At 39.2% G+C, this 27,699-nt stretch overlaps 2 protein-coding genes across 2 annotated transcripts in view; both read right to left on the bottom strand.

Annotated features, from left to right (window-relative positions):
* LOC131430720 (sex-regulated protein janus-A-like) overlaps positions 1 to 27,699 on the bottom strand; it is a 428,138-nt gene that overhangs the window by 353,133 nt on the left and 47,306 nt on the right. The gene's annotated exons all lie outside the window — the stretch shown is intronic.
* LOC131430713 (uncharacterized) lies at positions 337 to 27,695 on the bottom strand. The gene is made up of 7 exons (XM_058595900.1): positions 26,849 to 27,695; positions 16,195 to 18,082; positions 1,640 to 2,770; positions 1,476 to 1,572; positions 1,325 to 1,405; positions 1,136 to 1,260; positions 337 to 1,047 (listed from the first exon to the last, which is right to left on the bottom strand). Exons 1-7 carry the CDS (start codon positions 27,009 to 27,011, stop codon positions 924 to 926), a joined length of 3,609 nt encoding a protein of 1,202 aa, XP_058451883.1. The 5' UTR covers positions 27,012 to 27,695; the 3' UTR covers positions 337 to 923.

The raw sequence follows: 27,699 nt of genomic DNA, 5'->3' as shown, positions 1-27,699 counted from the left end.
TACAACTGAAAATTTTATAAGTAACTGATCATATTTCCGATGGCAAAAATTGTGTTGAAACGCTAGATAAAACAAGAGATATTCATGATCAAAAACTTATCACTCTTTCAGAGGGTAATTTTTGAAAAGGCGCCCTGTAGTAAAGTAAGATGCATTCATGTCGAAACAGCTTTTTATTCGGATATCCTAAGTTAATCGGTGAATTTTAGAAGGCGCATTTCGATCTAACCTAGATTTGAATGCATCAGTGTGAAATTTACCCAATGGAAACTATTGTTTCGCATAGTTTCGAAGAATTAAAATTGGAAAATCTATATAAGTGAAATACAGCTCAAATTATATAACAGAAAAAGAAATATTTATTCATATTATTACATATATCATAGATAATTATAACATTTTTTGAACAGCAACACCCTATACTGTCTCTTTCATTGTATAAATCTAGCATTCACTTATTGCTCTCACAAAAAAAACGAAAATAAGAAATTCGACATGAAGGGAATCTTCCAATTTCAGTATTGAGAAAAAATATGAAAATTTTTATATAAAGTTACGAGCAAAATACAGAGAGATTCAAAACAAAATTTATCACCATGAAACGAATTCTTACAGTATGCACAAATTATCGTTCAATGTGCCTGTGGTTGACTCCTTGTGCCAAAGCGGCGATGAACATGCACTCCAAAACTAGCTATTTTTCTTCTACCCTAACAATAACAAAATCCGATTCAGCGGAAGAAATAGAACAGCAAATCGCTCCCGGAAAGCCGCTGATAATCATTACCACCACGGCCGGGGTGGCGCCCGATCGATGGATGGTGAGTATAGTGTCCATGCTGGTGACGGCGACGATCAACGTCAATACCGACCACCTCGATGTGCGCACTGCCCGGAGGGTGATCCTCGTCCTCTTCCGGCTGTCATATGTTGTAGTCTTTGGTAAGGTGGATCTCGATGTCGACTCGACAGATGGGGCAGTGCTTGTTTGTCACCAGCCACTGATCCACGCAGTCCTTGTGGAATAAATGCATACAGGGTAGACGCCTAAGTGGGACAGAACAATACAAACGGGTTAGGGAGAAGCGGTGGGACTACTATATCAAACACGTTAGCATAACATTCAGATACGAACCTCACGTCATTATCAACTTCAAACTGGGACAGACAGATTGTACACTTTTCGCTATCCTCATCGGTTTCACTGGCCCGACGCAATCGTTTGTATTTGTGCGGAAAAGTATTGTGTTCAATCATTTCCTAAAATAGTCACACATTAAAGTTTTACCTATCGATTTTCTATCCTATTTCTATCCTAGTGTACCTGAGTGGCTCCACGATTCGAACAAGTATCTTCAATCACGCGAACAAACCGGTGTAAGCTGGATAACAGACTGGGCCGCAGCTGTGGAAAGATTTTAAATATGTAAATTGAATTTATGAACTAAGTGTCAGAAACAAAAATAACAACATACCCCTATACTGAAATGCACCTGTGGTGCATTGCTCAGTATCGCTTGCGGTTGGATGTGGTGATACATATGATGATGTACGTGCTGGTGATCGTTTCGCCTAGAAACAAATGTAACACAAATTGATTGAACTGAATGCATCTAATTTTCCACTAATCTCAACTTACCGTAGAGGTGGGTACACGGTTGTATGATAGGATACCCGTCTCGGTCTATGATTGAAGACACGAAGATCCTGTTGATAGTTGTGACCAGACGAATGCTGATTATAGTTTCTATCCGACCAATATGAACTACCGTCATCGAAAAGCTCTCCCCGAGATCCGGAAACACCGGGGCCTGCACCGCTGGAATGACCCTGACTCGCACCAGACGCAGTGTTATAGGAAGAGTTAATTAGATTGTTCCTCGTCCGCAGGCTTGTACGGATTTGGGAAACGCGATCATCATAATCGTTCATTACGTCACGTAGCATCATCGTCCGACGGTGTATCTCTTGCATGTTATGCTGGCGATGCCAGAGATTTTCATGGACCGCGTACGGTGGACGAACACCACTCGAATGCAAATAGCGGCTTCGGTTGGAATATCCATAATTCCGATAACCACGCGGTTCATTTTGTCCGTTGCCATTAGGAGCCGGCGCTTGCCTTCCCGATTCATAATCACTTTGATTATTGTCGTTATTAAAACGCATGTTTCGGCTACCGGAGTTATCATAATTGCTAGGGTTGTGCCCCAACCTGTTTGAGTAGTCTATTGGAGCTTCAGCCATACCGTGAGAACCCATGAAGTGCTCATCGTTGCCTCCGTTGCCAGCATCAGGATTATTCCCACAGCTATGAAAACCGTGCCTGTTGGTGCTTCCGGGGGAATTATTGTTCATTTGATTTGGCGCTGCTCCTTGTGGACCTAGCCAAGGCATAAACTGGTTAAGCCTACTAAAACTGCCACTGCTGGTATCATCGATAACAGCTCCCATGTTGCTATTATTTCCGCTGTTTCCAGCTCCCGACATCGGCGGACTGGATTCCTGAGGTCGGTGCATTTCAGCTGCCGGACACATAATTGGGTATGTCGTTGACAGCAGAGGAGTTGGACGCATCATACTGGGATCTTGACGGGACGTTCTGCCACCCGAGTTCCAACTGTTCATCCGCCGGGCAGCTCCGGGAGAATTACTAGGGCTATCACAGCTCCACTGTGGATACGACCGGAAGTGTCTTTGGGGACGCATTGGCGGAAGCTGATGGTGATGATGTGCCGGTGATGGTCCAGACTCTGCCATCCGGTGCATGCTGAAACGGTTTATAGATTAATATTGAATTCTTCCAAATATGACTAAAATAGTCTGCTGACTGACTAAAGTAGTCTGCTTAGGAGTTCTGCTCTTCAAACTAATTGTGTCTTTAACGCAGAGATGCCAGGTAAAAATTTCAAATACCATCAGACAGAGTAGCAGTCAGTAATTTCTCAATAAAGTATGATACGCTAAACTGACTTAGCAAGCAAAAAAAAAACGTAGCGCAATCAGTGACCCTACAACCAGAAATCAACGGAGAAGAGAAAAATCGTTGACCTGGCAACGAGATAAACATAGGTAATAAAAATTCTGACACCGCTTGCCTAAAGCATTTGTAAATTATTTCACGCTTCTTTCAAATATTCTATCACTATTTGGTATCAATACTCCCCACTGATGGTGAACAGCAAGCAAAAAGGCAATTGTAAACAAGCAGAATAGCGCCGATTTTGACTATTTGTTTGGAATCATAATGTACGATTCAGACGATCCGGCTTCTTCCGTCACCGTCACCGGAACGTCAGCCTCCATCAAAATTAGTCAAATGAGTTTTCCCTTTACGCATTCACACGATCCAGCAGAGATCCGGAACGTCAACGGCAAGCTCCGTCAACATTTCTCCGAAAGAATATTTGACGGACTGTGATTATCGCACACATGCACGATTCATATGATTACGGTATTCAGCAGACGTTTGTTATGTATGTATTCGGTGCCAAGATCCCACTCTTAAACGAAATATACCACCTATAAGTAATTAAACTTATCAGTAGATTTGCAAAGTACGTTACGTTGTTGAGTGGAACTGATTGTTTTGTTTTTCCTCTTTCTAGTTAATGAAAGTTATTTATTCGATTAAAAGGTAGGAAAACAACAGATCGATTGGCTTCAAAAGCTCCCAGATTTTGTATTAGTGGAATAAAAATGTGCAAAACTAAGGTCTTCAAATTCTGCGTGTAAGAAAATGACATGACGGACACGGATAGGAAACCGGATCGTGTGAATCAGAATGACGATGACGGACGTTGACGTTCCGGTGACGGTGACGGAAGAAGCTGGACAGTCTGAATCGTACTTAACATTGCCTTTGCTGATCTCCAGAGATGCCAGATATGCAGATTTGTCTGTAAATCTGCAGATTTCGTGCATAAAGACTGTACCAGAAAGTATGGACGCACTTTGATTTCGCTGTAAATAATTCACAAGTGTTAGATATTCAAATTTTATTCGATATACTGATAATATTAGACTACAACAACAGAATATTATTCTCAACATTTGCTACTTAGCCATTCTAGTCTACAATGGCACTGGCGCACTTTCTTGCGAACATTCCTCATTAAATTCCGTACAGACTTCTTGGCGACAAGTTTTGACATTTTTTTCCAATCTTATCCTAAGATGTGCCTTCGTTAATGCCCAAAATTCCTCAATTGGTCGAAGTTGTGGGCAATTTGGTGGATTCATGTCTTTTGGAACGAAAGTGATATTTTTGATAGTATACCATTCTACCGTTGATTTCGAGTAGTGGCAAGAAGCAAGATCTAGCCAGAAGACAACAGGATCCTTGTGGCTTCGAATCATGGGTAGAAGTCGTTTTTGTAAACATTCCTTGATGTATATTTCGCTGTTCATTGAAGCAGTGGTAATGAAGGGTTTCGTAATCTTACCGCAGCTACAAATTGCTTCCCAGATCATAGCTTTCTTACAAATTTTTCGACTTCAATCGATGTCTCGGACTGATTTAACACTTGCCCTTCTCGCACCGGTTCAATGACCAGCGCCCTGGTCTTACAAACTAGAGATGGTCGGGTATAGAAATTCTTATACCCGAACCCGACCCGTACCCGAGTGATCAGCAAAAAAAATTACCCGTACCCGACCCGTACCCGATTAAAAATTTAAAAAATTACCCGTACCCGACCCGTACCCGATCAATAATAAAAAAAAATTACCCGTACCCGATAAAAAATTAAAAATTTTACCGTTACCCGACCCGTACCCGATTAAAAATTACCTGTACCCGTACCCGACCCGAATGAGTAGTAAAAAGTTTACCAAAATTCAGGATGGAAAAAATGAAGTGTTTTAGATAGCGAGCTACATAGAGCGTATCAGGCTCTAGTTTGTAAGTAAAATACATTAAAATGCTTGTTTACATTTAAACATATAAATACACTGTGAAGCATGAATAGATTTCCAATGTCTTTGGTACTTTATACTCATTTACAAATGTCAACAAAAGGGAGTAATATCTACTCAAATTTTTCGAGAAGCATATTTATCCAAAATGTCGTAATACCCGTTGTATTCAATTTTGGGTAGGTATGGTTTTTACGAAACAGTGCGACTTTTGATCCAATTCTTTAGAACCACAAGTAAGCGTGCTCATTATCTTGACACACAAATAAAAATTTACATTAGAATCAGTTGAAAAATCATGAACATCCCCTAAAATTAATAGAGTATCATCGGTTCGTTTACGTGAATTGACCAAACATCAAATAATTCACGTGTATTCCCGGTGTGAAAAATTCAATTTTGAAAATGGTGAACTGTGAGTCCTTCAAGTGTAAGTAGTTTGAACATTTGTGAGAAATTTTTTTTGATTACATTTTTTTTACTACAAAGCAAATCAACGAGTGAACACGGTGATAATTTGAGCATTTCGCGTGAAAAGATTTTCACCCGTACTTTTGCGACTGCCACGCATCGAGATTTTCAGTGAAAAGAAACGTAAACTAACTCGAAGTCAACATTTCAAAAGGGCCTAAAAACAATTGACAGATTTTCTTTGTTTACTTTCTCTTTCGACTATATCTGCGTTATTATACAAACGTTCGTTACATATTTGGTAATGTTGGAAACATGGAGATATTATCTTTCATTCTACACGAATACTTTGTAGGTACACGTGAAAATTAAAGAGATATTCACAAAAGAGAAAGTAAACAAAGAGAAACTCTCATTGGTTTATGTGCCCTTATGAAATGTTGACATCGAACTGGCAATATAGCTCAACTTGCTGTGCCATCAATCGGTGTCATTTCAAGTGAGGTGACACCACCCAGAAGTGAAGAATAAGAAGAACTTCTATGCAGATTTTCTGAAATAAATGTTCATGTTTTTATGGGTAGAATCCTAATGATTTATATGTAAATTTTGAAAATCTCCAACCAATATTTAAAATAACCGTTTTCTGTTATCTGAATGTGATATGAGTACTACACTACATTTTATATATTAATCAAATAATTTTTACTGGATTGTGCATTGAACAGCTTTAAAATGGCAGTCCATTAAAACCTACGTGAAAAGTAGGGTCTGGCCGCAACATCTCAGAGCTAAGGCAGTGTGTCTTATTAAATATGTTATAAAAAAGTAGGGTGGAAAATATTCACATAACTTTTCACGTAACTATGATTGATCGTTTTTTTTTAAATGAAGAAAAGAAATGTTTTTTTCTGGAAAAAGATGCCAGTTTTCAGGTCTAGTTCTAGGTGCGAATGTCAAAACCCCTTGAATCAAATTGTTTATTTTTCGGAACAACTGTTTTGCAAAAAAAAAAATCTCGTCAACGTGTAAACATATTTATGTAAAGTACAAATGGTCGGTTAATCGATCAGAAAAAAAAATTTACCCGTACCCGACCCGTACCCGAGTGAGTAGTAAATTTTTTTACCCGTCCCGACCCGTACCCGATTGAAAATAAAATTTTTTACCCGTACCCGACCAAAAACCCGTCTGGTACGGGTACGGGTCGGGTTTCGGGTAAAATACCCGATACCCGACCATCTCTATTACAAACCAGTTGTCGTATGTTCGAGCCCCGACCTGGAAGGATTCGTAGTGTCAGTAGAATCGTAGCACCAGCCATGCACTGATTCTGTACACTCTGAATCGCCTGCGAAGTCTGTTGAAACAGAAGGTTAAATTCCACTACAGGAATGTAATACCAAGGCTTCCTTCTCGCACCGTATAATATTGTGGTATCGGCAAGGATTTGAAATCGAGTTTTACTTAGGTTTCGTCGTCCATGATTATGCAGTTCAAATTTCCAGCAAGAATTGTATTGTACAGCTTTCGAACCCTCGGCCTGATCGATGCTTCTTGTTTCGGACTACGTTTTGGTTGTTTCTGCTTCTTATAGGTTCGAAGATTCAAACGTTCTTTAGCACGAAGAACATTTGACTTCGAAGTGCCCACTTTTTTGCCACATCCCAAACTAAAACCTCCTTCTTCTGCTCGAACGCCTTCAGTATGCGTTTATCCAACTGAGGGTTAGCAGGACCTTTTTTTCGACCCGTTTTCGTTTTATCCTCAAAGGTGTTATCCTCACCGAACTTCCTGATTGCATTTCGCACGGCTTTTTCACTTACTCCTTACAGTTTTGCTATCTTTCTCAGTGACAGTTCGCGTTCTGTGCACCATTTGTACACAATTTTTCGACGTTGTTCTGCTGAAAGTCCACGTATTTCGAAACAAACTAATGAAACGAATAAACAACGCAACGGACGCAGCCATAAAAATTGACAGATTCTGAACCATTGCGAAATGGCAGCGGTTTTTGGTTGCGTCCATACTTTCTGGGACAGTCTTTAGTGTTGCAGACATTTTTTGTTGTGCAGACTTTTGAAAATCGAGGTTTTCGCAGACTTTCGTTAAAATTTACAAACTTTTCAAAATGCCGCCACCTTTTTTATTTGCTCGCCATGTCAGTTCTGCGTGTCATACTTTATACCAGAGGTGTAAATAAGCCCATTTTGCGCATGAAAATGTGAATCAAGAAACCAAATACGGTGAATTTAAAAATTGGGTAACAAAACTAAAATTACGATTTTAAATTGTGGGAAATGAAACTGAAGACCTTTTTAAATTCTAAATAAAACCAAAATTTATCTAATCAAAAATCATTCATTTCAAAATTCATTGTAATATCTAACAGCAAATATGGGATATGAAAAGATAATACTGACTATTTTTATTTACTGTGAATCAAAAAATTTGCCTATTTCCACCCCTGCTTTATACAGAAATTGCTGCCAGCAAGACATACTTGCTGACTGCAGATTTTTTTTCAGATATACAGAATTTTGCAGATATTTGAAATTTTCACCTGGCATCTCTGCTGATTTGTGAGGTAACTGATAAACAATGGACCCAAAGCAAGAGTACCTAAATTGTAAGAATTGAATCGATCCCACGGGGTGCTCATACGTGCACCAGGGTTTGGGTATAGCATTACTAATAAGAGCAAAGCGCATTTTTTCCGGTTCAGTCTATCAGCGCAAATTCAAATGCTAAAATACATCTTCAAGTGCAACAATTAGCGAACGAAAAAGAAGTACAAACATTTTTTCCGTATTTGCCTTTCCAACATAAAGGAAAGGCAGATACGGAAAAACGTATAACGGCATAGAATTGAGATTAAATATGGTTGGTAAGGTTCTTGCCCAGTAGCTCCTATCCCTACCTCTCAGCGGTGCAGGCTGGGGTACAAGTAACCATAGGAAAGATCGGGTAACCAACCCCGACCTTGGTCGCATGCTGACAGGAAAGGGAGAAAGATGGAGGGGCGGGGGGCTTGCCTTCCCTTTACAGATCGCGAGCCTATCCGAGCGTCTGTTCCCCATGTTAGGAGAGGCTGATTACCGTCCGTGTGTCAGTTTGGGACTCTAAACAGTGCTGACGCGAGGCGAGACAGGAGGTTGGTGCAGGCCTAACAAGCCGCCCGGAAAACACGTGTTACGTACAATCAGGATAGAAATACGATTCGGAATAATCTGCAAAGACCTAGGCGACGAACAAAGGACTACGATTGGAAGCTTGGCACAAGGAACTGCAAATCTGAATGCTGCAAGATGAGCTTCAAATCCGTGGCTTCGATGTCGTAGCACTGCAGTGGGCATCGAGCGGCTACCTTCTACCAGAGCTGTGGCACAACGTTCTAGGAACTGGATTTGTAGTGTTGGGCAAGATGCGCCAGCGGCGATTGGGTCAGTGCCAATCAGTGATAGGATGTGCGTATTGAAGATCAAGGGCAGTTTCTTCAATTACAGCATTATCAACGTGCGCTGTCCACATGAGAGGAGACCCGATGACGACGAGGAAGCATTTTACGCGCAGCTGGAACGAAACTCGTCATCGGTGACATGAATGCTCCCCTACCAAGATATCTACAAAGCCACCTGGAGATCAACTGATCAACATACGAAAAATCAAATCGACCACGTTCTCATCGACGAGCGATTCTTCTCCGACGTCATCAATGTCCGCACTTACCGCAGTGCCAACATTGATTCTGACCACTACCTTGTCGCGGTTTGTATGCGCTCAAAACTATCGACGGTGAATAACACTCGTCGCACAGGAACGCCGGGACTCAATCTCGAGCAGCTACGTAGCATTTGTAATGCAGAGAAATACGCGCAACAACTGGAGCTAGTGCTGCCAACGGAAGAGCAGCTTGGCGCGGCGAATCTTGAAGACGGCTGGAGAAACATAAGGTGCGCCGTGAGTAGCGCTGCTGCAACCGTTCTAGGTGCGTGATATGTCGGAGATAAGTGAGGAGATCGGCAAACTAAGGAACAACAAAGCCGCGGGCATTGACCAGTTGCCAGACGAGTTGCTCAGACATGGAAAGAGGCACTGGCTAGAGCGATGCACTGGATGATTTCTAAGATTTGGGAGGAGGAGATTCTACCGCAGGAATTGATGGAAGGAGTGGTATGTCCCGTCTACAAAAAGGGTGACAAGCTCAATTGTTGCAATTAACGCGCAATCACATTGTTGAACGCCGCCTACAAGGTACTATCCCAAATCCTTTGCCGTCGTCTATCACCAATAGCTAGGAATTCGTAGCGCCGTACCAAGCGGAATTTACTGGAGCCCGTGGCACTACGGATCACATATTCGCGATAAGATAAGTAATACAGAAGTGTACGCACCCACCCATTACCTATTTATTGACAATGTGCTACGTCCGAGTATCTGGGACGCTCTCGAGTCCTTTAGAATCTCGGACAGAGCTACGGCAAGGCGATAGACTCTCAATATTGCCTTGAGAAGATGATGGAAACATACATCGAACTGAAAGTTGAAGCTAGGTGTATCAGACTGACCATAAATGCGTCAAAAACAAAATACATGAGACAAAGAGGCTCTAGAGAAGAAACACTACGCCTCCCACCACGAATATTGATAGACGGTGACGATATCGAGGTGGTTGACGAGTTCGTGTATTTGGGCTCACTGGTGACCGCCGATAATGACACCAGCAGAGAAATTCATAGACGTATTTTGGCAGAAAAACCCTCCGATCGAAAAAAGTACGCCACCGCACGAAATTGACCATCTACAAAACGCTTATTAGACCAGTTAGTCTCTATGACCACTATAGTGTTTTCGAATTAAGGGTGCTGTGCAGAGTTCACGGTCAATCGTTAACAAGTGCGAACGCGTGAAGAATCGTGGAGTTGCTTTTTGAAAAATTCACGGTGTGCGATCGGTTTCCGATCAAAATCTACATTATTCGGATTGTTATAGTTTGCAGTAGAGAAAAGAAAAACGAAAACTCATTATAGAGAAAAAAAAAGTGATAAAAGAGTGCATATATTATAAAGGCGAAAGGACGCCATTAGAGAGACATCTCTCTAGACGCCATATTTGTGAAAACGTGCTAGTGTGGTTAAATTTTTATTAAAAATGATGAAAGATCCTGGAAAACCAGGATTAGATCACAGAAATACTGGAGCAATACCAAAGGACAAAATGGAAGATGAGGAACAAATTGACCCAAAAACATATTCCGAATCAACCGGAAACAAAGAGCACATGAACATAACCTATACCAAAGCGGACTCTTCCCCATATCGCATTTACTTTGAACTTCGGGATAACCAGGAGGGAACGAAGAAGATCAATAAATTCACACTGGGAGCGACGTTACAAAAAATGGAAGGAATTAAGCAATTTATCACAGATATGAAATATGTAGGCAGGCATAAAATTCTTGTCTTCATGTCCAGCTATATGCGAGCCAACCAATTAATAGATACAATCAATAAAAATAATGGCCCGTTTAAAGCTTACGTACCGAAACACCTAATATGTGTATCTGGGGTTGTCTCAGGTATTCCAGCGGATCTGGATATCGAAGATATAAAAAAAGAGATAAGTTGCGAGGTACCTATAGTGGAAGTCAAACGAATGACGAAACGAGTAGATAATGGAGACAGAATCCCAATCAACCGTATTATAGTCACGTTTAGATCAAATCAGCTACCAGAAAAAGTACGACTGTACTGTTGTGTAAGTCGTATCAACCCGTTTATTCCGCGAGTTTTATTATGTCTCAAATGTCTTCGCTTTGGTCATCGTCAAGACAATTGTAAAGGCGCGAAAAGGTGTGATAGGTGTTCTCTACGACATGAAAATGAAACAGACATATTGAACTGCACCAATGCGTTGAAGTGTGCACATTGCAAAAGCAATGAACACGACTCGAAAGATGAATCATGCCCCGAACGTAAAAGGCAACTAGACATCAAAGCCTTAATGTCGAGAAAAAACCTTACATACACAGAAGCAAACCAACAGGTACCAATTCTATTAAAAAACATGTATGTATCCCTGAATCCTGACACCGATGAATTTCCAACTCTTACCGAGAGTTTTGCGGATGTGACAAAAGGTGAATTTACCTGGAAGGATCCCTTGAGAGAACAATGGATCAAAACTAATGAGGAGAGAAAAGTAATCCAAGCTGCATTAAAACCATATGATGATAAATCAAACCCGATCGTAAATAAAAGAGCCCGAGTAGATGATAAAGGAAATCATATAACAGCAATTACAGCGAAACGAAATGCCATTATTTCAAATCATCGTATGCTATCATCAAATGGAATGGCATTAAACAATCCACAAAGTGTCACTGAAAAAGAACGATGAGAAGCAAAGTTGAACGAAATAAAAACACAATTCGCAAAACAGATGCAAGAATCCATGATGAATTTTTATTCCGATTTTGTTGGTAAACTCGGTCCGAAGGAGGATATAAAAAATCTTTTCCAAAAATGTACTGAGAGGCACTTCAATTTATCTAATATGGTTGTACTTAATAAACCATTGAAGACTATACAAAACCAAGATGTATAATACACCTAAAAAAAGTTTTAAAATATTCCAGGCAAATATTCAAAGTTTGTGCAAAAACAAAACAGAACTACATCGAATTCTGATAGCTGATAACTACACAGCTGCTTTTCTCGCTGAAACTTGGACAAACATCACTATTGAAAATACCGCAAAGTATAAAATTTCGAATTTTCATTTCATTCCCCATTCAAGGTTTGACAACTATGGAGGAGCTGGAATATATTTGAAAAGTAATCATAACTACCAAAAACTACCATCTCCAAATGTCTCACAACATACACAAGTGGTGATAATTAAAGTCTTGGAGTTAGACTTGGTATTAGTCTCGATCTACATAAGCCCATCCATCCCTCATAGCAACTATGATTCAGACATCAAACTAATTTTGCGATATTTGGAGAACTTTCGTAAAGTCATTATAGGTGGAGATTTCAACTCCCATCATTATACTTGGGGAGACAGCATATGCGACAAAAAAGGAGAATTACTTATGGACAATGTGAATAGCAGCAAGTTTCTCATTTTAAATGATGGTTCATTCACTTACATTCCATTACAAGCAAACAAACGAGCTACCGCTATCGATATTTCCCTATGTTCTGCAGATTTATTTGGAAAAATACAATGGAACGTTCTCGAATATGGCATTGGAAGTGACCACTTGGGAATAAACATTGAAATTAATGGCATAAATGATCTACATCTCGAATACTTTTTTGATGGAAAAAGAATTGCAGAGGATATACGTAAGCTAGATCATAACCAAGTAAATAATATTGAAGAACTCAGCAACTGTATTGAAAAAATTAAAAAAAATAACAAGAAAAAAAATAATAAACAACCAAAATTTTGGTGGTCCAATGAAGTGGACATAGCTTGGAAAGAGAAGACAGCAGCGAGAAGAATATTTAACCGTACCTCAAGCCAACATAATCTTATAGAATATAAACGTAAGACAGCTATCTTCCAGCGAAAGAAGCGAGAGGAAATCAGGAGCAAACTTGAAAGTTTTCCTGACGAAGTTGGACCATTCACAAAGTCAAAGGAGCTATGGTACAAAATTGGAAAATTGACTGGTAAACGGTTGCTCAAAAAAGAAAACAACATACTGTATGACGACGAAGAGGAAGCGTGTACTTTTCTTGATAAAAATTTTGGAAAACATGATCCCTGTCCTACTGTACTTCCAATACCATTTGTTAAAGACAACTTACTGTCAACGGAAAGCTGGTTAAACATAATCAACAAAAAGAAAAAGAAATCAGCCCCCGGCGTGGATGGTGTATCTTACGAGTCACTCAGATTACTAAAACCTGAAATAGCAAAAAAAATTATAAATCAATTAAATGACATGTGGAAGAGAAGTTATATGGACGACAACCTCAAAAAAATAAAAGTGGTAGCAGTACCGAAACCTGGCAAAGATCAAAATTTAACTTCCAGCAAAAGACCAATATCACTGGTCTCCACATTCGCCAAAATTGCAAACACTGCTGTTCTAGAGCGTTTACAAAACTTTCTCAACATGTCCCACATCATTCCCCAAACATCCTTTGGTTTTCGGAAAAATTTATCTACGCAAACTTGTACATCTTTTGTAGTAAATTGGATCAAAAAGAATAAACGTGAAAAATTTGTAACGGCTATGATATGCATTGACCTCAGTAACGCCTTCAATGCTATAAACGTAGACAAACTGGAAGAAATCTTATCAGGAGATCATGTCCCTGCAGAAATATTATGCTGGGTATCCTAATTTTTACGAAACAGACAGATATGTATGCACATGCGAAATAAAATACTCACACGTACAATTAGTAACGGTTTACCACAAGGTGATGTGTTGTCACCAACTTTGTTCAATATCTACACCGCAGAATTGCACAAAATTGAAAAAATGGGGTCGTCCTCGTACAATTTGCAGACGATTTTGGCATACTGGTCAAAGCAAAAAATTTGGATAAATTAAACCAGATAGCGCAAGAATACATCGACGAATTTAATCATGCAGCTGAAAATTTAAATTTGAAAATCAACCCAGACAAATCAAAAGCTCTATTGTTTCAAAACAATGATAAACATCTGAATCTATACATAAACGGACAAAAGGTTGAATCCGTGAGAAACCACAAATACCTAGGATTAATAATGGATAGATATATGAGCTTTGGAGTGCATGTCCAAGAAGTGCGTAGTAAAATCCAAGATAGATTAAATATGGTAAAGGTTTTGAGTGGAATAACAACTGGTGCCCACCCTGAAACGCTTACAAATATCTATAAAGCCATTTTTCGCAGCGCGATGGAATATGGATGTATAATCCACAATAACGCAAGAGAAAGCATTCACAAATTGCTGACAGTAGTAAATAATCAGTGTTTAAGAAAAATCACTGGTGCAACTCGTACAACACCCTTGAACACGCTAACTGTTTTAAGTGGTCAAGAACCTATTAAATTACGCCAAGAATATGTCTCTGCCAAGGAAATCGCTCGTTGTATACACAAAAACAATATTATAGCAGATCAATTAAAAACAGTTACACTGCCGGAAAATAATAAGGAATGGGACACATATTCGTTTATGGAACAACTTTTTTGGAAAAACCAAAACATATTCAGAAAAATTACATTAGAAATGAGCCTAGACCTATCGATAAAAGTGACAATCTCCAGTAACCTAGAAGGATAAACCGAATCAAAAAATAATACATGTAATAGGAAACTAAAGCAAATGTCACTCTTTGTAATGAATGGTGTACATAGAGGTAAAGGACGAATATTCACTGATGCGTCAAAATACAATGATGTATGCGGAATAGGAGTATTCATAGAAAATACCAAACAACGATTCTACTATCGCCTGATCAGCGAAGTCAGCATTACATCGGCTGAAATTATAGCCATCAAGACAGCGACTACTTTAATCGAGAGTCTACATTTAAAAAACTTCGTTATATATACAGATTCCCGGTCAGCTTGTCTCATGCTGGAAAGTGCCTTTGAAGCCAAGCGTGGTGATGAAACATTGATCGAAATACTTGCAATCTGCTCGAAACGGAATATATCCATACAGTGGATCCCAAGTCATGTCGAAATATATGGAAATGAGGTAGCGGATCAACTCGCTAAAGCAGCACTCACATGCGACAGAGTTCTAGATAACAATATCCTTTTGACGGATGCATTTGTGTACTTCAAAAAAAAATTATTGAAAAGTAGTAACGAATGGTATAAATCTTATTCGGAAGAAAAGGGCAAAACCTTCTATGAAATACAAAATACTTTCTCTACTAAACCTTGGTATATCAAGAAACAAATACGCGGTAGTGACATCAGACTCATCAACCGCTTAATGGCTGGTCACGATTATTCGAACTACTGGCTAGCACGAATGAAAATTATAACAGATCCTGACTGCGAGATCTGTGGAGAAGCAGAAACTGCTGAACACGTGATACTGCACTGCACTAAATATAACATGAGCAGGATGAATTACAACTTCGATAACAGATTTAGAACATTAATTGAAGCATTCAAAACAAATGACATGAGCATATACAAAAAAATAGTAAAATTTGTACGAGACAATAAACTAAAATTTTAAAGTAAACACACAAGTTCAAGCAAACGCGAAAACGAAACAGGGCATATAGTCGGCACGACTGGCCCTCTCCTCGAACTGACAGCCGTCAGTTCAACAAGATGAAGAAGAAGAAGAAGAAGGGTGCTGTGGCGGAGTTCAAATGGAAGACGGAACGTGGAGAAGGCGTATCAATCACGAATTGCAACAGCTGCTAGGAGAACCACCTATCGTACGGACAGCTAAAATCAGACGTCTACGATGAGCTGAGCATGTCATAAGGATGTCGGACGACAGCCCAGTTAAAATGGTTCTTGAATCTAATCCGACTGGGACAAGAAGAAGAGGAGCGCAGCGAGGAAGGTAGACCGATCAAGTGGAGGGTGATCTACGAAGCATCCGTGTCTTGAGAAGCTGGCGACGAGCAGCCATGGACCGAGTTATGTGGAGACGTATTCTTGATACAGCAAAGGACACCTCAGGACTATAGCTGTTAGGTAAGGTAAAGTAGTGAAGATAAAATATTGAACGCTTGAACATTGAGGAACAACAGCTAGTATTGCTATCGAATTCGAATCACTTGTTTCGATAGCTTAATAATATAAATCTGTTATAAAATATTAACATTCTAAACTAAATATTCTGTCTTATCCTGCTAGTTGAAAACAGCATACTTACGGCCTTCCATCCAGCGAGCTACGTAGCCCTAATTGCACACCGCGATTGCTTCCCCCTGCCGGACATTGAGGCATAGTCATATGTCCAAAGGTGCGTCGCTCGTAAGACTGTTCCGAACCTCTACTACGGCTTCTGCGGTTTCTATCGGCTTCCTCATCCGAATTGGTTAGATCGATCGGTTCCCGTCCTTCCTCCGGTTGTTGATCGATCAGAACAACATCACTTTCGTCGCTGATGCTGCTGGTGTCCGTAACCCAGTCCAGCTGAAGATCTGGTGCTGAGAGCACATCACTTTGGCGCAGTTGTTCATTCGAATTCTGTTGAATTTGATGCTTTTCGTTTGAACGATCCGTTTGTTCTGTTGTCGTTTTCGATGACGTCGCAGCTTCCTTATTGCAGTTTACAACCTCCTCCACGCTACTGGAACTGGTATTCACCATGAAATCATTTTGAGTTGGAGACTCATTGATGAAAGACTGAAAATTGTCCCCATCGGTTTCTCGTATTATGTCGGTCGTGTTAACCGCATCTACTTCGACGTTTGCCAAACCACTGATATCGCATTCGACGTCGACATTACTGACTGAATTGTTTTGACCAAGCATCATTTCGGGATCATCATCTGTATCATTATCGGTGCTATCTTCGCTATCGTAATCGTCAGCGCAGACGTAACGATAAATACGTCGGAGTTGACGATTTTCCTGTTTTGTAAAACCTTTCTCGTTGGCAATATTTTGCAGGTCTCGCCAGTGACGATTTAACCCACTCGGCCCAGGCATCGGCTCTTCAGAAGGAGCAGCATTCGGAGCGGATGTTTGTTCACTTGCAGATTGTTGTTCCTCCTTAACCTGCACAGATTCTGTCTTTACAGTGACTTCTTCGGTTGAACCATTGGTAGGTGTTTCCTCTTTAATGACCGCTTGTTGGTTTTGACAATTTGAGCAGCAATTTTTCGTAGGTTTCCGATCTTCACCCAAACTCGGGAAACAAAAGTCACACGAGCACGGTCCTTCGCTCTTCACCTTCGACACAGTAGGCTTTGTATCTATGACTTCATTGGTTTCTTGTTTCACAGGCAGTGATGGTTTCTCCTCTTTTTTGATCATTTCCGATGAAATCTCCTGAGTTCGACTGGTTTGACCAATCAACGGATCAACAGACTCGACTTTCATGGGCCCTCGCGGTGGCCGACTAGGTGGCGGAGGCTCTCTTTTGATCTGTCGGTTATTGCAGTGTCCAGACACTGGCGAAGACGAATGAAGTCCTTCTGCTTGAGCGGGCTTTTTCGGACGACTGCACATGTCACAATTGTGATGACGCTTGCGAGTGTATCCGCCGCGTCCATCTCGTTCGCCCCTACCACTCTCGTGGGAGTAATGATGGAAGTTATGATTGTTCCATTGTGAACCGGTATCATCTCCCGTTCGCGGTGTGCGTGAGTATGAACGTGATCGAATGGCCGAGTTATTGCCATTGGTTAATCTTGGTCCAAAATCTGTGTCCGCGTGTTGACGGACAGGAAACGATGAACCGGAAGATCGCGCACCAGAGGATGCGTGCTGATAGGATGGCGAGTAGCGATTTGTGGATGGCATATGCGTCGGTGGAGGAAGAGGAGGAGGAGGAGGATGATGATGGTGATGGTTATGGTGATGATGCTGATGCTGATGATGATGCGAAGGGAAGTACCCAAACGAGGTGGGCCCAAATAGACCATAGTTGGTACGTGTAGTGTCCATTTGCACCGATGGTGGAAAATAGGGTAGCGACTCGTAGATGTTCGTATTGCGACCCCGTCGAAGAGGGGCCCATGGAACTGGACGCACGTGAGGAACTGGACGAATGTGATCATAGAGCGTGGCGAACAATGGCTCTTGATCCAGCTCTGGAATGATAAACATAAAAACTTGTATTAGGTAGGGTTGAATCAAACAATAACAAAAAGGTGACATATTCTCTTTGTTTATATTCCCTTCCTATAATTACTATGCGGTTTCCATGCAAACCTTTCAACATTTTTTTCAAGTTTCAAGAAAAACTGTCGCTTGCTTAAACTTAAATTACTTACTGAAAAAAAAACTTTAAATTTGTCTTGTAATAAACTATTATAAACCTGTATAGCTAAAGTATAGTTGTGTTGTTGAGAAGTAGTAATGGAGATTATATGTATTAAAGCCAGTACACCTTAAATTTGGGACATTTTTCTTTCAGTGCAGATTTTGGATTATTCCACGGATCGCTGAAATGTTTCATTTATATGACAGCCAGCGCTGCCAACTATACCGATTTCTCGGTATTTATACCGATTTTTGGACTCGATACAGGAATACAGATATGCTCTCTCAAAATACCGATATTTCAATTTTCATACAGATAAATACCGATTTTCAGTTTTTGTGTTGGATTCCATAGGGCGAAACCAGGTCGAGCGACCTTTTTTTTTTTTTGGGCGTAAAATCAGTTTTCGCACTAAAGCGATGTTTGATTTTTAGAGAAAGATATTGTACAGATAAATTTTTCCGCCAAATACAGATTTTTGGAAAAAACAGTTGACAGCACTGATGACAGCTGAAACTCTGCATATCATCTGTTCTCTCTCCTACCAATAAATTCTTCAAAATCCTACAATTTTGCCTAAAAAATCGGATTCTACAAAAATCTCAATCTTAGTAATACAAAGAACTATAAAGGGCGAAACTGTCATTCCATTTGTTTACGAAAGTTTCGCCCTCCGTGTTCCATGCAAACAAACAGGGCGATACTTCAATTCCTAGTAACCAAAGGCGAAACTATTTGTTTTCTTTATTTTTTATGGTTTCCGAACCTTTTACTACTGGAAATAATAAATGAGACGATAAAATTACCCGAATATTTATCTTAGTCACGAAAACCAACTAATTTCACAAAAAATGCGCAAGGGCGTAACTTCATCATTTACACAGGAAGCATAAAAGTAAACAAATCGAAAAAGGGCGAAATTCTTTTTATGTTGATTTATTCAGTAGATATAGAAGGAAAGTGGCAAAATTTGCATACTTTTTAAAGATAAACGAACAGATCATCGACTAATCAAAAATTGATCTGAGAATATACGATGATTTCTAAATACAATTTGAAACCAAAGTCGAAACATTCATCGATGTTTTTCTCCATTTGCTGTCAATGTTAGATTCGCCGTTTTTTGAAGAACAGCTGATATGATTTCTTAGTACAATATGTTTACATTCTTGTTATTGATATTTGCAGTGGCGGTTAACAAAGATTGCGATGCGACAAGATAGCGACAAAATGGCGCAAAGATAACGAATTTGTCATTCGCATCGATTCAACCCCTTCGAGACTAAAAACCAAAAAAATTTAAAAAATTGGCCGTTAAATGACAATTTTTTTGTAACCAGAATAATTACTTATTAATGATACTTTGTTTTAATCGACGTCTTTGTTTTTGAAACCTCGTTTTTCACTCGAAACATTATCAATATTAAAAATAAAAATAGACCACTATAAAAAAATTGTAAGTCGTCTACTCAAAAAATCTAGTCGTCTTTGACAGATACATACTTGTTAATGCTTTTAGGCTGTGAACCATTCCGCGGTTAATTTTAACTTTTGGTTCAATTCTGACACTTGAGTGGTTATTTTGTGTCGAGTAATTAAATTCAGCTATAACTGTGGTCCATTTCAAAGTTTGACGGATGGAGTTATTTGGGTCATTTTGCACTGGAAATAAATTCAACTAAAGAATTAATATTAGAATTTTCATTGCAAGATTTTTTTCAGTGTCGGAAAATAACCATCGATCTGTCAAAAATAACCATGCTCTCGAGCAGAGATGCCAGATATTTTCATAGGAAATTTGTATTACTTTGTAAAAATCTGTACTTATCGCCCTTATTCTGAATAACGTCGTATCGTTTTTTCCCTCGTATTTCATTTGTATTCCTCATAACGCTAGCAAAATCAAAGGTAGCTATGATTCGATCGAACCACATTCGATCGAAAAATCAATACGTCGTTATTCAGAATAAGGGCGTATCTGTATTCACTAACAAAATTAAATTTCAACAATAAAATGATGTTAAAAGATGTTCCAACACATTATTGCTGTAGAATGATAGATTCAATGAGACCAAGACTTTGCTTCTCGTCACTGCAATCAAATACTAATAGATTGCTCACACGAAAAAGTTTTTATTTTGCTTCTTGGGAGATTCGTATTAAATTTAAGAAATCTGTATCAAATCTGTATTCTATATGCGTATGTTAAAATCTGTATTATACAGATAAATCTGTATAAATGGCATCTCTGCTCTCGAGCAGGGTTATTTTTGACAACATCAAATTAACCGCTCGAGTGTCAGATTTAAAAAAAAAAAGATAAAATTAACCGCGAAATGGTTCACAGCCTTAGTGAACAAACAAATAATTCTTATTGTTAGAGAACATTACATTTTAAATCTGTAATTGCCTTCGATTTATCAGACGATTTATTACTATTCGCTCTAAAGCTTGATACTAAAATACTGTAAATTTCAGTACAACCGACAGCGAAAGGGTTAAAATAGCTGTCCAACTCCTGGAAGAGATGCCAGGTAAAATTTTTGCGTCTGCATACTATAGATCCTCCAATGGAGGTGTTAAATTTTAAAAAGATGACGAGAATAAACAAACAAGAAGCCCAACGCAGCTTTTAAAAGTCTGTAAATTTGACGATTGTACACAACAGTTTTAAAAACCTGTAGCAAATCTGCAACCAGGCACCTGTGATTCTGACGCTCATTATTTCGCTATTCTGCGGCGATTCCGTCGCATTCTATGCCCCGCTGAAAACCACAATACATTAAGTAAAATGACGTCGAATCAAGTGGATGCGCAAACGCATTTTGAACGAACGGAATAAAATCCGAATTACAAGAAAAATTTCACAGCGAAAATTGAGCTACGGAACTTCACACCAATATTTTGCAAAAATATACGTACCAGAATGGACGACAAAATATACAGATCTAAGGCTACTTCCGGGTCTGCCTTTCCGATGCAAAGTAGCGCCGCTGTCTGATGTGTCCAAAATGTATTTTATTTGGCAGGAAATATAGTAGTCGATATTCCAGAAAAAAAATCGTTTCTACGAGCACGAAAAAATTATTCTTTGACGTCGTGACACTTGAGGTAGAGACGAACGGCTTGTTGCCAGATACTCAGTTTGGCTTCCGTAGAAATAAAGGGACGAATGATTACCTTGCATTACTTTCGTCTGACATCCAAATTGCCTTCGCTCAAAACAACAAATGGCATCTGTATTTTTAAACATTAAAGGAGCATTTGATTCAGTTTCCATTGTTGTTCTTTCAGACAAGCTCCACCAACATGGACTTCCAGCGGTTCTAAATAATTATTTGCACAACCTTTTGTCAGAGAAGCGCATGTATTTTTCACATGGCGATTTGGCAACATTCAGAATTAGCTATATGGGTCTCCCGCAAGGCTCATGCCTCAATCCGCTTTTCTATAATATCTACGTCAGCGCTGCCAACTATACCGATTTCTCGGTATTTATACCGATTTCTCGGTATTTATACCGATTTTTGGACTCGATACAGGAATACAGATATGCTCTCTCAAAATACCGATATTTCAATTTTCATACAGATAAATACCGATTTTCAGTTTTTGTGTTGGATTCCATAGGGGTAAACCAGGTCGAGCGACCTTTTTTTTTTTTTTTTGGTCGCAAAATCAGTTTTCGCACTAAATTGATGTTTGATTTTTCGAGAAAGATATTGTACAGATAGTTTTTTTTCGCCAAATACAGATTTTTGGAAAAAAACAGTTGACAGCACTGATCTACGTGAACCATATTGACAGCTGTCTAGTAACCCGATGCACACTAAGACAAATGGCAGATGTTGACGCGGTTTCAGTTACTGGACCCAAAGCTGTTGATCTGCAAAAACCACTGCAAGATACCTTAGATAACTTATCCGTTTGGGCTGTTCATCTGGGTATCGAATTCTTTGCGGAGAAAACGGAACTGGTCTTCTTTTCAAGATAGCATGATCCCGCGCAGCTTCAGCTTCATATGATGGGAAGAATGATCCAACAGGTTTTGACTTTCAAATACCTCGGGGTGTGGTTTGATTCCAAATGCACGTAGGGAGGACACATTAGGTATCTGATAACAAAATGCCAACAAAAAGTAAATTTTCTTCGAACAATAACAGGATCTTGGTGGGGTGCTCATCCGGAAGATCTACTAAAATTGTATCAGACAACGATACTTTCAGTGATGGAATATGGATGCGTTTGCTTTCGTTCCGCTGCAAACTCTCATATTATCAAATTAGAGCGAATTCAATATCGTTGTTTGCGAATTGCTTTACAATGAGTCTCGGTTCTGGCGAGAGTTCTTCCATTGAAAGATCGTTTTTGGGAGCTTTCATCGCGACTGCTAATAAGACGTGAGGTACTGAATCCCCTGGTTATTAATAACTTCGAAAGGCTAGTTGAGCTTCAATCTCAAACAAGTATATTTTAATATATCATTACAGTATATTTTAACCATATGTCACAGGAAATTAACCCTTCAAGATATATTCCTATCCGCGACAGACTCCTAAATGCCCCTGAATCAGCTTTATTCTTCAACTCATCCATGCAGCGCGAAGTGCATGGAATCCCGGAACACCTACGTTCGATGGAAATCACAAAAATATTTACGAGTAAGTTCAGGCATATTGACTCTGAGAATATGTTTTACACGGACGGATCACGAATTGAAGAGGCTACTGGGTTTGGTATATTCAACAATATTGTTTCGGCTTCCTGAACAATTATTTCCTATTCTCAGACAGTCTAAGTACAATTGAAGCCATTCGCTCAAACATGGCTGGCAAGAATGAACCGTTTTTTCTTGGGCAAAATCAAACAATGTCTGAACGACATACAGAATAAGAATTATTAAATCACTATAGTGTGGGTCCCGACTAGTTGCTATATTTCAGGCAATAATGGAGCCGATGTTTTAGCCAAACGTGGTGCTATTGAGGGTGAAATTTATGGCAAGCTGGCAAGCTTCTTGAGATTATCTGGGTCGGTGGATGCACTCAATTATCCCTAAAATATCGAAAAGAGCATGGTTCCGGGGGCAGGATATGAGTAGGGATTTCATTCGTGTGATGTCCAGACTCGTGTCCAATCACTACACGTTAGATGCACATCTCCTTCGAACTGGGCTCTCCGAGACTAATCATTGTGCTTGTGGTGAAGGTTATCGGAATATTGATCATGTCGTTTGAACATACGTGGAGTATCGTGATGTCAGATCTCAACTAATAAATTCTTTGTGTACCCAAAGAACGATATCCAATGTCGTAGTTCGAGACATTCTTGCTTGTCGTGACTTTCCATACATGAAACTTCTTTATCATTTCATAAAGACAATTGGAGTTTCAATTTAATAATTAACCTTTTTAGGACTTAGTTCTGACTCCATTTACCCCTTAGAAATAATTAGTACATGACGAATCATTTAATTATACTGTATTTTCGGGTATATTTCAATTCAATACAGATTTACGTCAGACAAAAAAACTGCAATCACTGATGCTGTACGATATTCGAAGCGATATTGAGGCTACTCTGATTTGTTTGAACGAAAGATATAACGAGTCGTTTCGTTCCGACTTTTAATAGCAAAACTAAAATAGGTGGGAAATGTCGGAAACAATAATACAGGCTTTTTCCCGCAATTCTTGTATTAGTACTGTTTCTTTTGAATTTTGTTATCTTATTGAAACATTTTTAATGACTTTAGCTACAATCGTTCTGGCGTCATTAATTTGTGAAAAGGGGAATGCTATTCTCGTCAAGACAATATACATTTTTTTCGTAAAATCCAATCAATTTTACCGTACACTTTCCATGTTTAGGGTGCTTGTTATGAATATCTGATCTCGCCAAGAAAAATAAAAAATACCCTTATTAACACCTCTGAATTGCAAAAAGTACCTGTGCCAAGTTTGGTGATAATTTACTGTGTTGTTATGGAATTATTCCGATATATACAAATAATTGGACTGAGAGCTTCTTCAATAGAGACACTTGCTATCTTTTCACGCGTATAATTATCCTTGCGATCTCTTAGTTGTAATAAATATCTGTTCCTGTCGAAAAATGTAGATTACCCCTGTTAGCAAACACTTACTACAACTCCCCTTCCTCCTTAAAATATCCCTTTTAGCAACCTATGAACAGCAAGAATTACTTGTTCCAAGTTAGGTAATAACCTATTGAGTTGTATCGGAGTTATGTTCGATCATATAAACATTTTCCAGTGTCGATTCTCGTCCAATTAAATAATTGTTTTCCTGAATCCCCCCATTTAATTACACTCTCTCCCCCATAAAAATACCCTTATGACCATCTCTGACGAGCAAGAATTTTTGTTGTGTATACGAGCTACTTCACTATGGGGCGCCTTTTCAAAATTTACTCTCTGAAAGAGTGATAAGTTTTTGATCGTGAATATCTCTTATTGTATCTAACGAATCAACATAATTTTTGCTACATACCATCGGAAATATGATCACAATTTTATGATAAAATTTTCAGTTGTGTAACATAATCTCAAATAATTCAAAGTTTAACTTTTCTGAAATGTTTGGTTTAAACGAGTATCAAAGAGAATAATATTTTGAAAGCTCATAGCTCAGTGATCTGTGAAAGGATTTATATAATCTAACCACCAATAGAATCGAAATTTTTCAACTTAAACGTGTATAGCAACAGCATTGAAGTATTTCAATAGTACACTATTGAAAAACCTGTCTCATTTGACCCATGTCAACACCAGCCAATCAGAACGCCTTCTGAGGAAGAGAACAAAATATCTGCTGCTGTACAACAAATCGTTCGATAAAAATGTTCCCAACAATGCTTAATATCGTAGTGAGTTCCACAACTTGGTCCTTCTGAAAGGCAGGAATGAAACCCGTACAGCATCCTGATAGTTTCTTTCAAAGAAATGCAAATCCGAAACGAAATAATCGACATTAAAATTCTTTATGCCGCTATTTTTATAGCCGTTAGAACTACCCATTAGTGAAAAAGCTACAAACGAAATCACGTAAAAAGAAACCTCTTAACAAAAATTGGATCAGTTTGGATTCTATCGCCACTGCGAGCAGATGTATTGTGTGTCGTTTGCAAAGCTAGTTTCGCTTCTGACAAGAGCGATTACGTCACAGCTGCTAGTCGTTTGCATTGGTGGAAAACAACGAAAAGAGAACAACGGTGGAGACCATCACACAAAATCAGCCGTTCAAATGGTTCTAAAAGTTTTCTAAAGAACTACTAGGATTTCTTCTTCGCGAATCGAAGGTAAAAATCCTCAGTTTAGTGCAAATCTAAAACAGTTTGATTACGGAAGTGTTAAGGAACATGTCAGTTGTTTTCGTATTCACGACATCCTGTTATGTCTCTGACATTACCCACCCGCCTTTTTTATGACATTCCTGTTTTTGACACTTGCTACGCTATCTTTCCTACAAAATGACCATCTCTGAAGAGCAAGAAGTACCTGTACCAAGTTTGGTTGCAATCCGTTAAGTAGATCCGGAGTTTTGACGTTACAAGCATAATTATTTTCCAGATTTATTACCAACTAGCTCGACCGGTTTTTCTTCAGTGAGAAACACTTCAACAATTGATCTGGTACTAACAAATCAAAGTCACACTTGACTTAGTTCATCTATGTACGAATGCGGTTTTCCGGATAAACTGATGCGATTGGTCAGAGCAGCGAAAATGGAGTGGTACGATCTCCAGGAAGTCTGTGCAGCTCTTTGGCGTCGCTGACGACGTTCATTATGTGACACGTAGCTTCGAAGTGATGATGGAAACATACACCGGACTGACAGCTGAAGCTATACGGATCGGACTAGCTATAAATGCGTCGCAAACAAAATTAGAGGAAGAGTCTCTAGAAAAGAAACACTAAGCCTTCCACCACGTATATTGATAGACGATGACGATATCGAGGTGGTTTGAATATTCGGGCTTACTGGTGGCCGCTGATAATGATACCAAAATACAGAAACATTTTATCAGGAAATCATGCGTACTTTGAACTCAACAAAACTCTCCATACAGTCCAGGTCAATGTACACGATCATACAGAACTTTATTCTGAAAAGTAAATCAACCAATCTCTTTGTCTTATTGCCTTGTTGAGCTACAATTTTAGTAACGTTGCCAGCTGCTATTCAAGACGCGCACAGTATTTCAATTATCAACTTTATCAACTGCGAAAATCAAAATATTCTGACGTAGGCAAGATTTTCGATTCCATAAGAGATCATTTCGATAACGTAGGATACGTACAATACTAGTTTTGATTGGTAAAAATCGTAAACAGTCCGCATCGTTGATGATCTATTGAGCAGCTACTACGCATTTCCACTCTTATGCTCAATGCATCGGATGATGCCCTCGCCAGTGTTCCTTACTAAATGTAAGGTTGAATAAAAAAATCATCAGCTAATAAATGATTCAATAGCTTATTGCTTTCCAATGATGAACATTATTTATACATGATTGTAATATCCATCCAGCTTCATTAGTTGATGCAAAAGAGTGACAGCACTGTACTCACCTGGAATATCAGCGGAATCGACATTCGATTGAATTGCTGTATCTAGAATATCTCGTAAACTGTCCGGTTGGAAAATGTGTCCCGTAGAATCCTGTCCATTTCCACCAGCAGCGTTCGCACCTTCCTCGTCGGAAATTCTCCAGTTTCCCGAATCCTCAGCCATTGTGTTATTGTCTGTCGAATGCAGTTCCAATTACCCTATGTTCGAAAGTTTTTCTAGGATGATAAATTGGCCAACATGTTAGGATCGGAACTTTCGGAATGGTTATCACCGAATTGATTGTCGCGCGGCTGTCACTTTTGGCACCACTTAAAATTGTTATCGTATTAAATTTATCATCCACATCGATACAAATTTTGCAGTCCCGAGAAGACTGCTTCTAGTTTTTCTTCGTTCCATATGTTTATTATTGTTTTTCAAACAATTAGTTTTCTTTACTGGATAAACATAATATTCTGACCGGATATTGTACTCGTACAAAGACACAGCCACAATTCGCTACCATTACTATACACGTTCCATGACTAATCAGGTAAATCAAAAACAATAGGCTATTCTTCTCCGCACCACCATGAAGCCCTACAAACTAGACTAGAACTGAATCACACCGCCCCGAAAATCAAAAACAACACAGTAATTACTACAATATTTTCACAAATGCACTACTGTCGGTGACGGCTTGAATTTGCTAAATACATAACTAACAACGACGGCGACACAACATCGGAGAAAATTTTCAGCAGCTGATGATAGCCAACATTTTGACATTTAGCTAGCAAGAACGTCGCAGTTCGGAAGCCAAAAAAACCAAACCCTCACAAAAGCGGTGGCCTCCGCTCAGACGAAGTAA

Source organism: Malaya genurostris, chromosome 2 (genome assembly GCF_030247185.1).
Source record: "Malaya genurostris strain Urasoe2022 chromosome 2, Malgen_1.1, whole genome shotgun sequence".
NCBI lineage: Eukaryota > Metazoa > Arthropoda > Insecta > Diptera > Culicidae > Malaya > Malaya genurostris.
This window is presented reverse-complemented; position numbering and strand designations above follow the sequence as displayed.

Excerpts from the sequence above, each read along its gene's own strand:
- LOC131430713 (XM_058595900.1), bottom strand. The coding sequence starts at position 27,011 with ATGGCTGAGGATTCGGGAAACTGGAGAATTTCCGACGAGGAAGGTGCG. Across the intron at positions 18,083-26,848 it reads CGATTCCGCTGATATTCCAG|AGCTGGATCAAGAGCCATTG; the intron begins GTGAGTACAGTG and ends TTATCATTCCAG. Across the intron at positions 1,406-1,475 it reads AGGTGCATTTCAGTATAGGG|CTGCGGCCCAGTCTGTTATC; the intron begins GTATGTTGTTAT and ends ATCTTTCCACAG.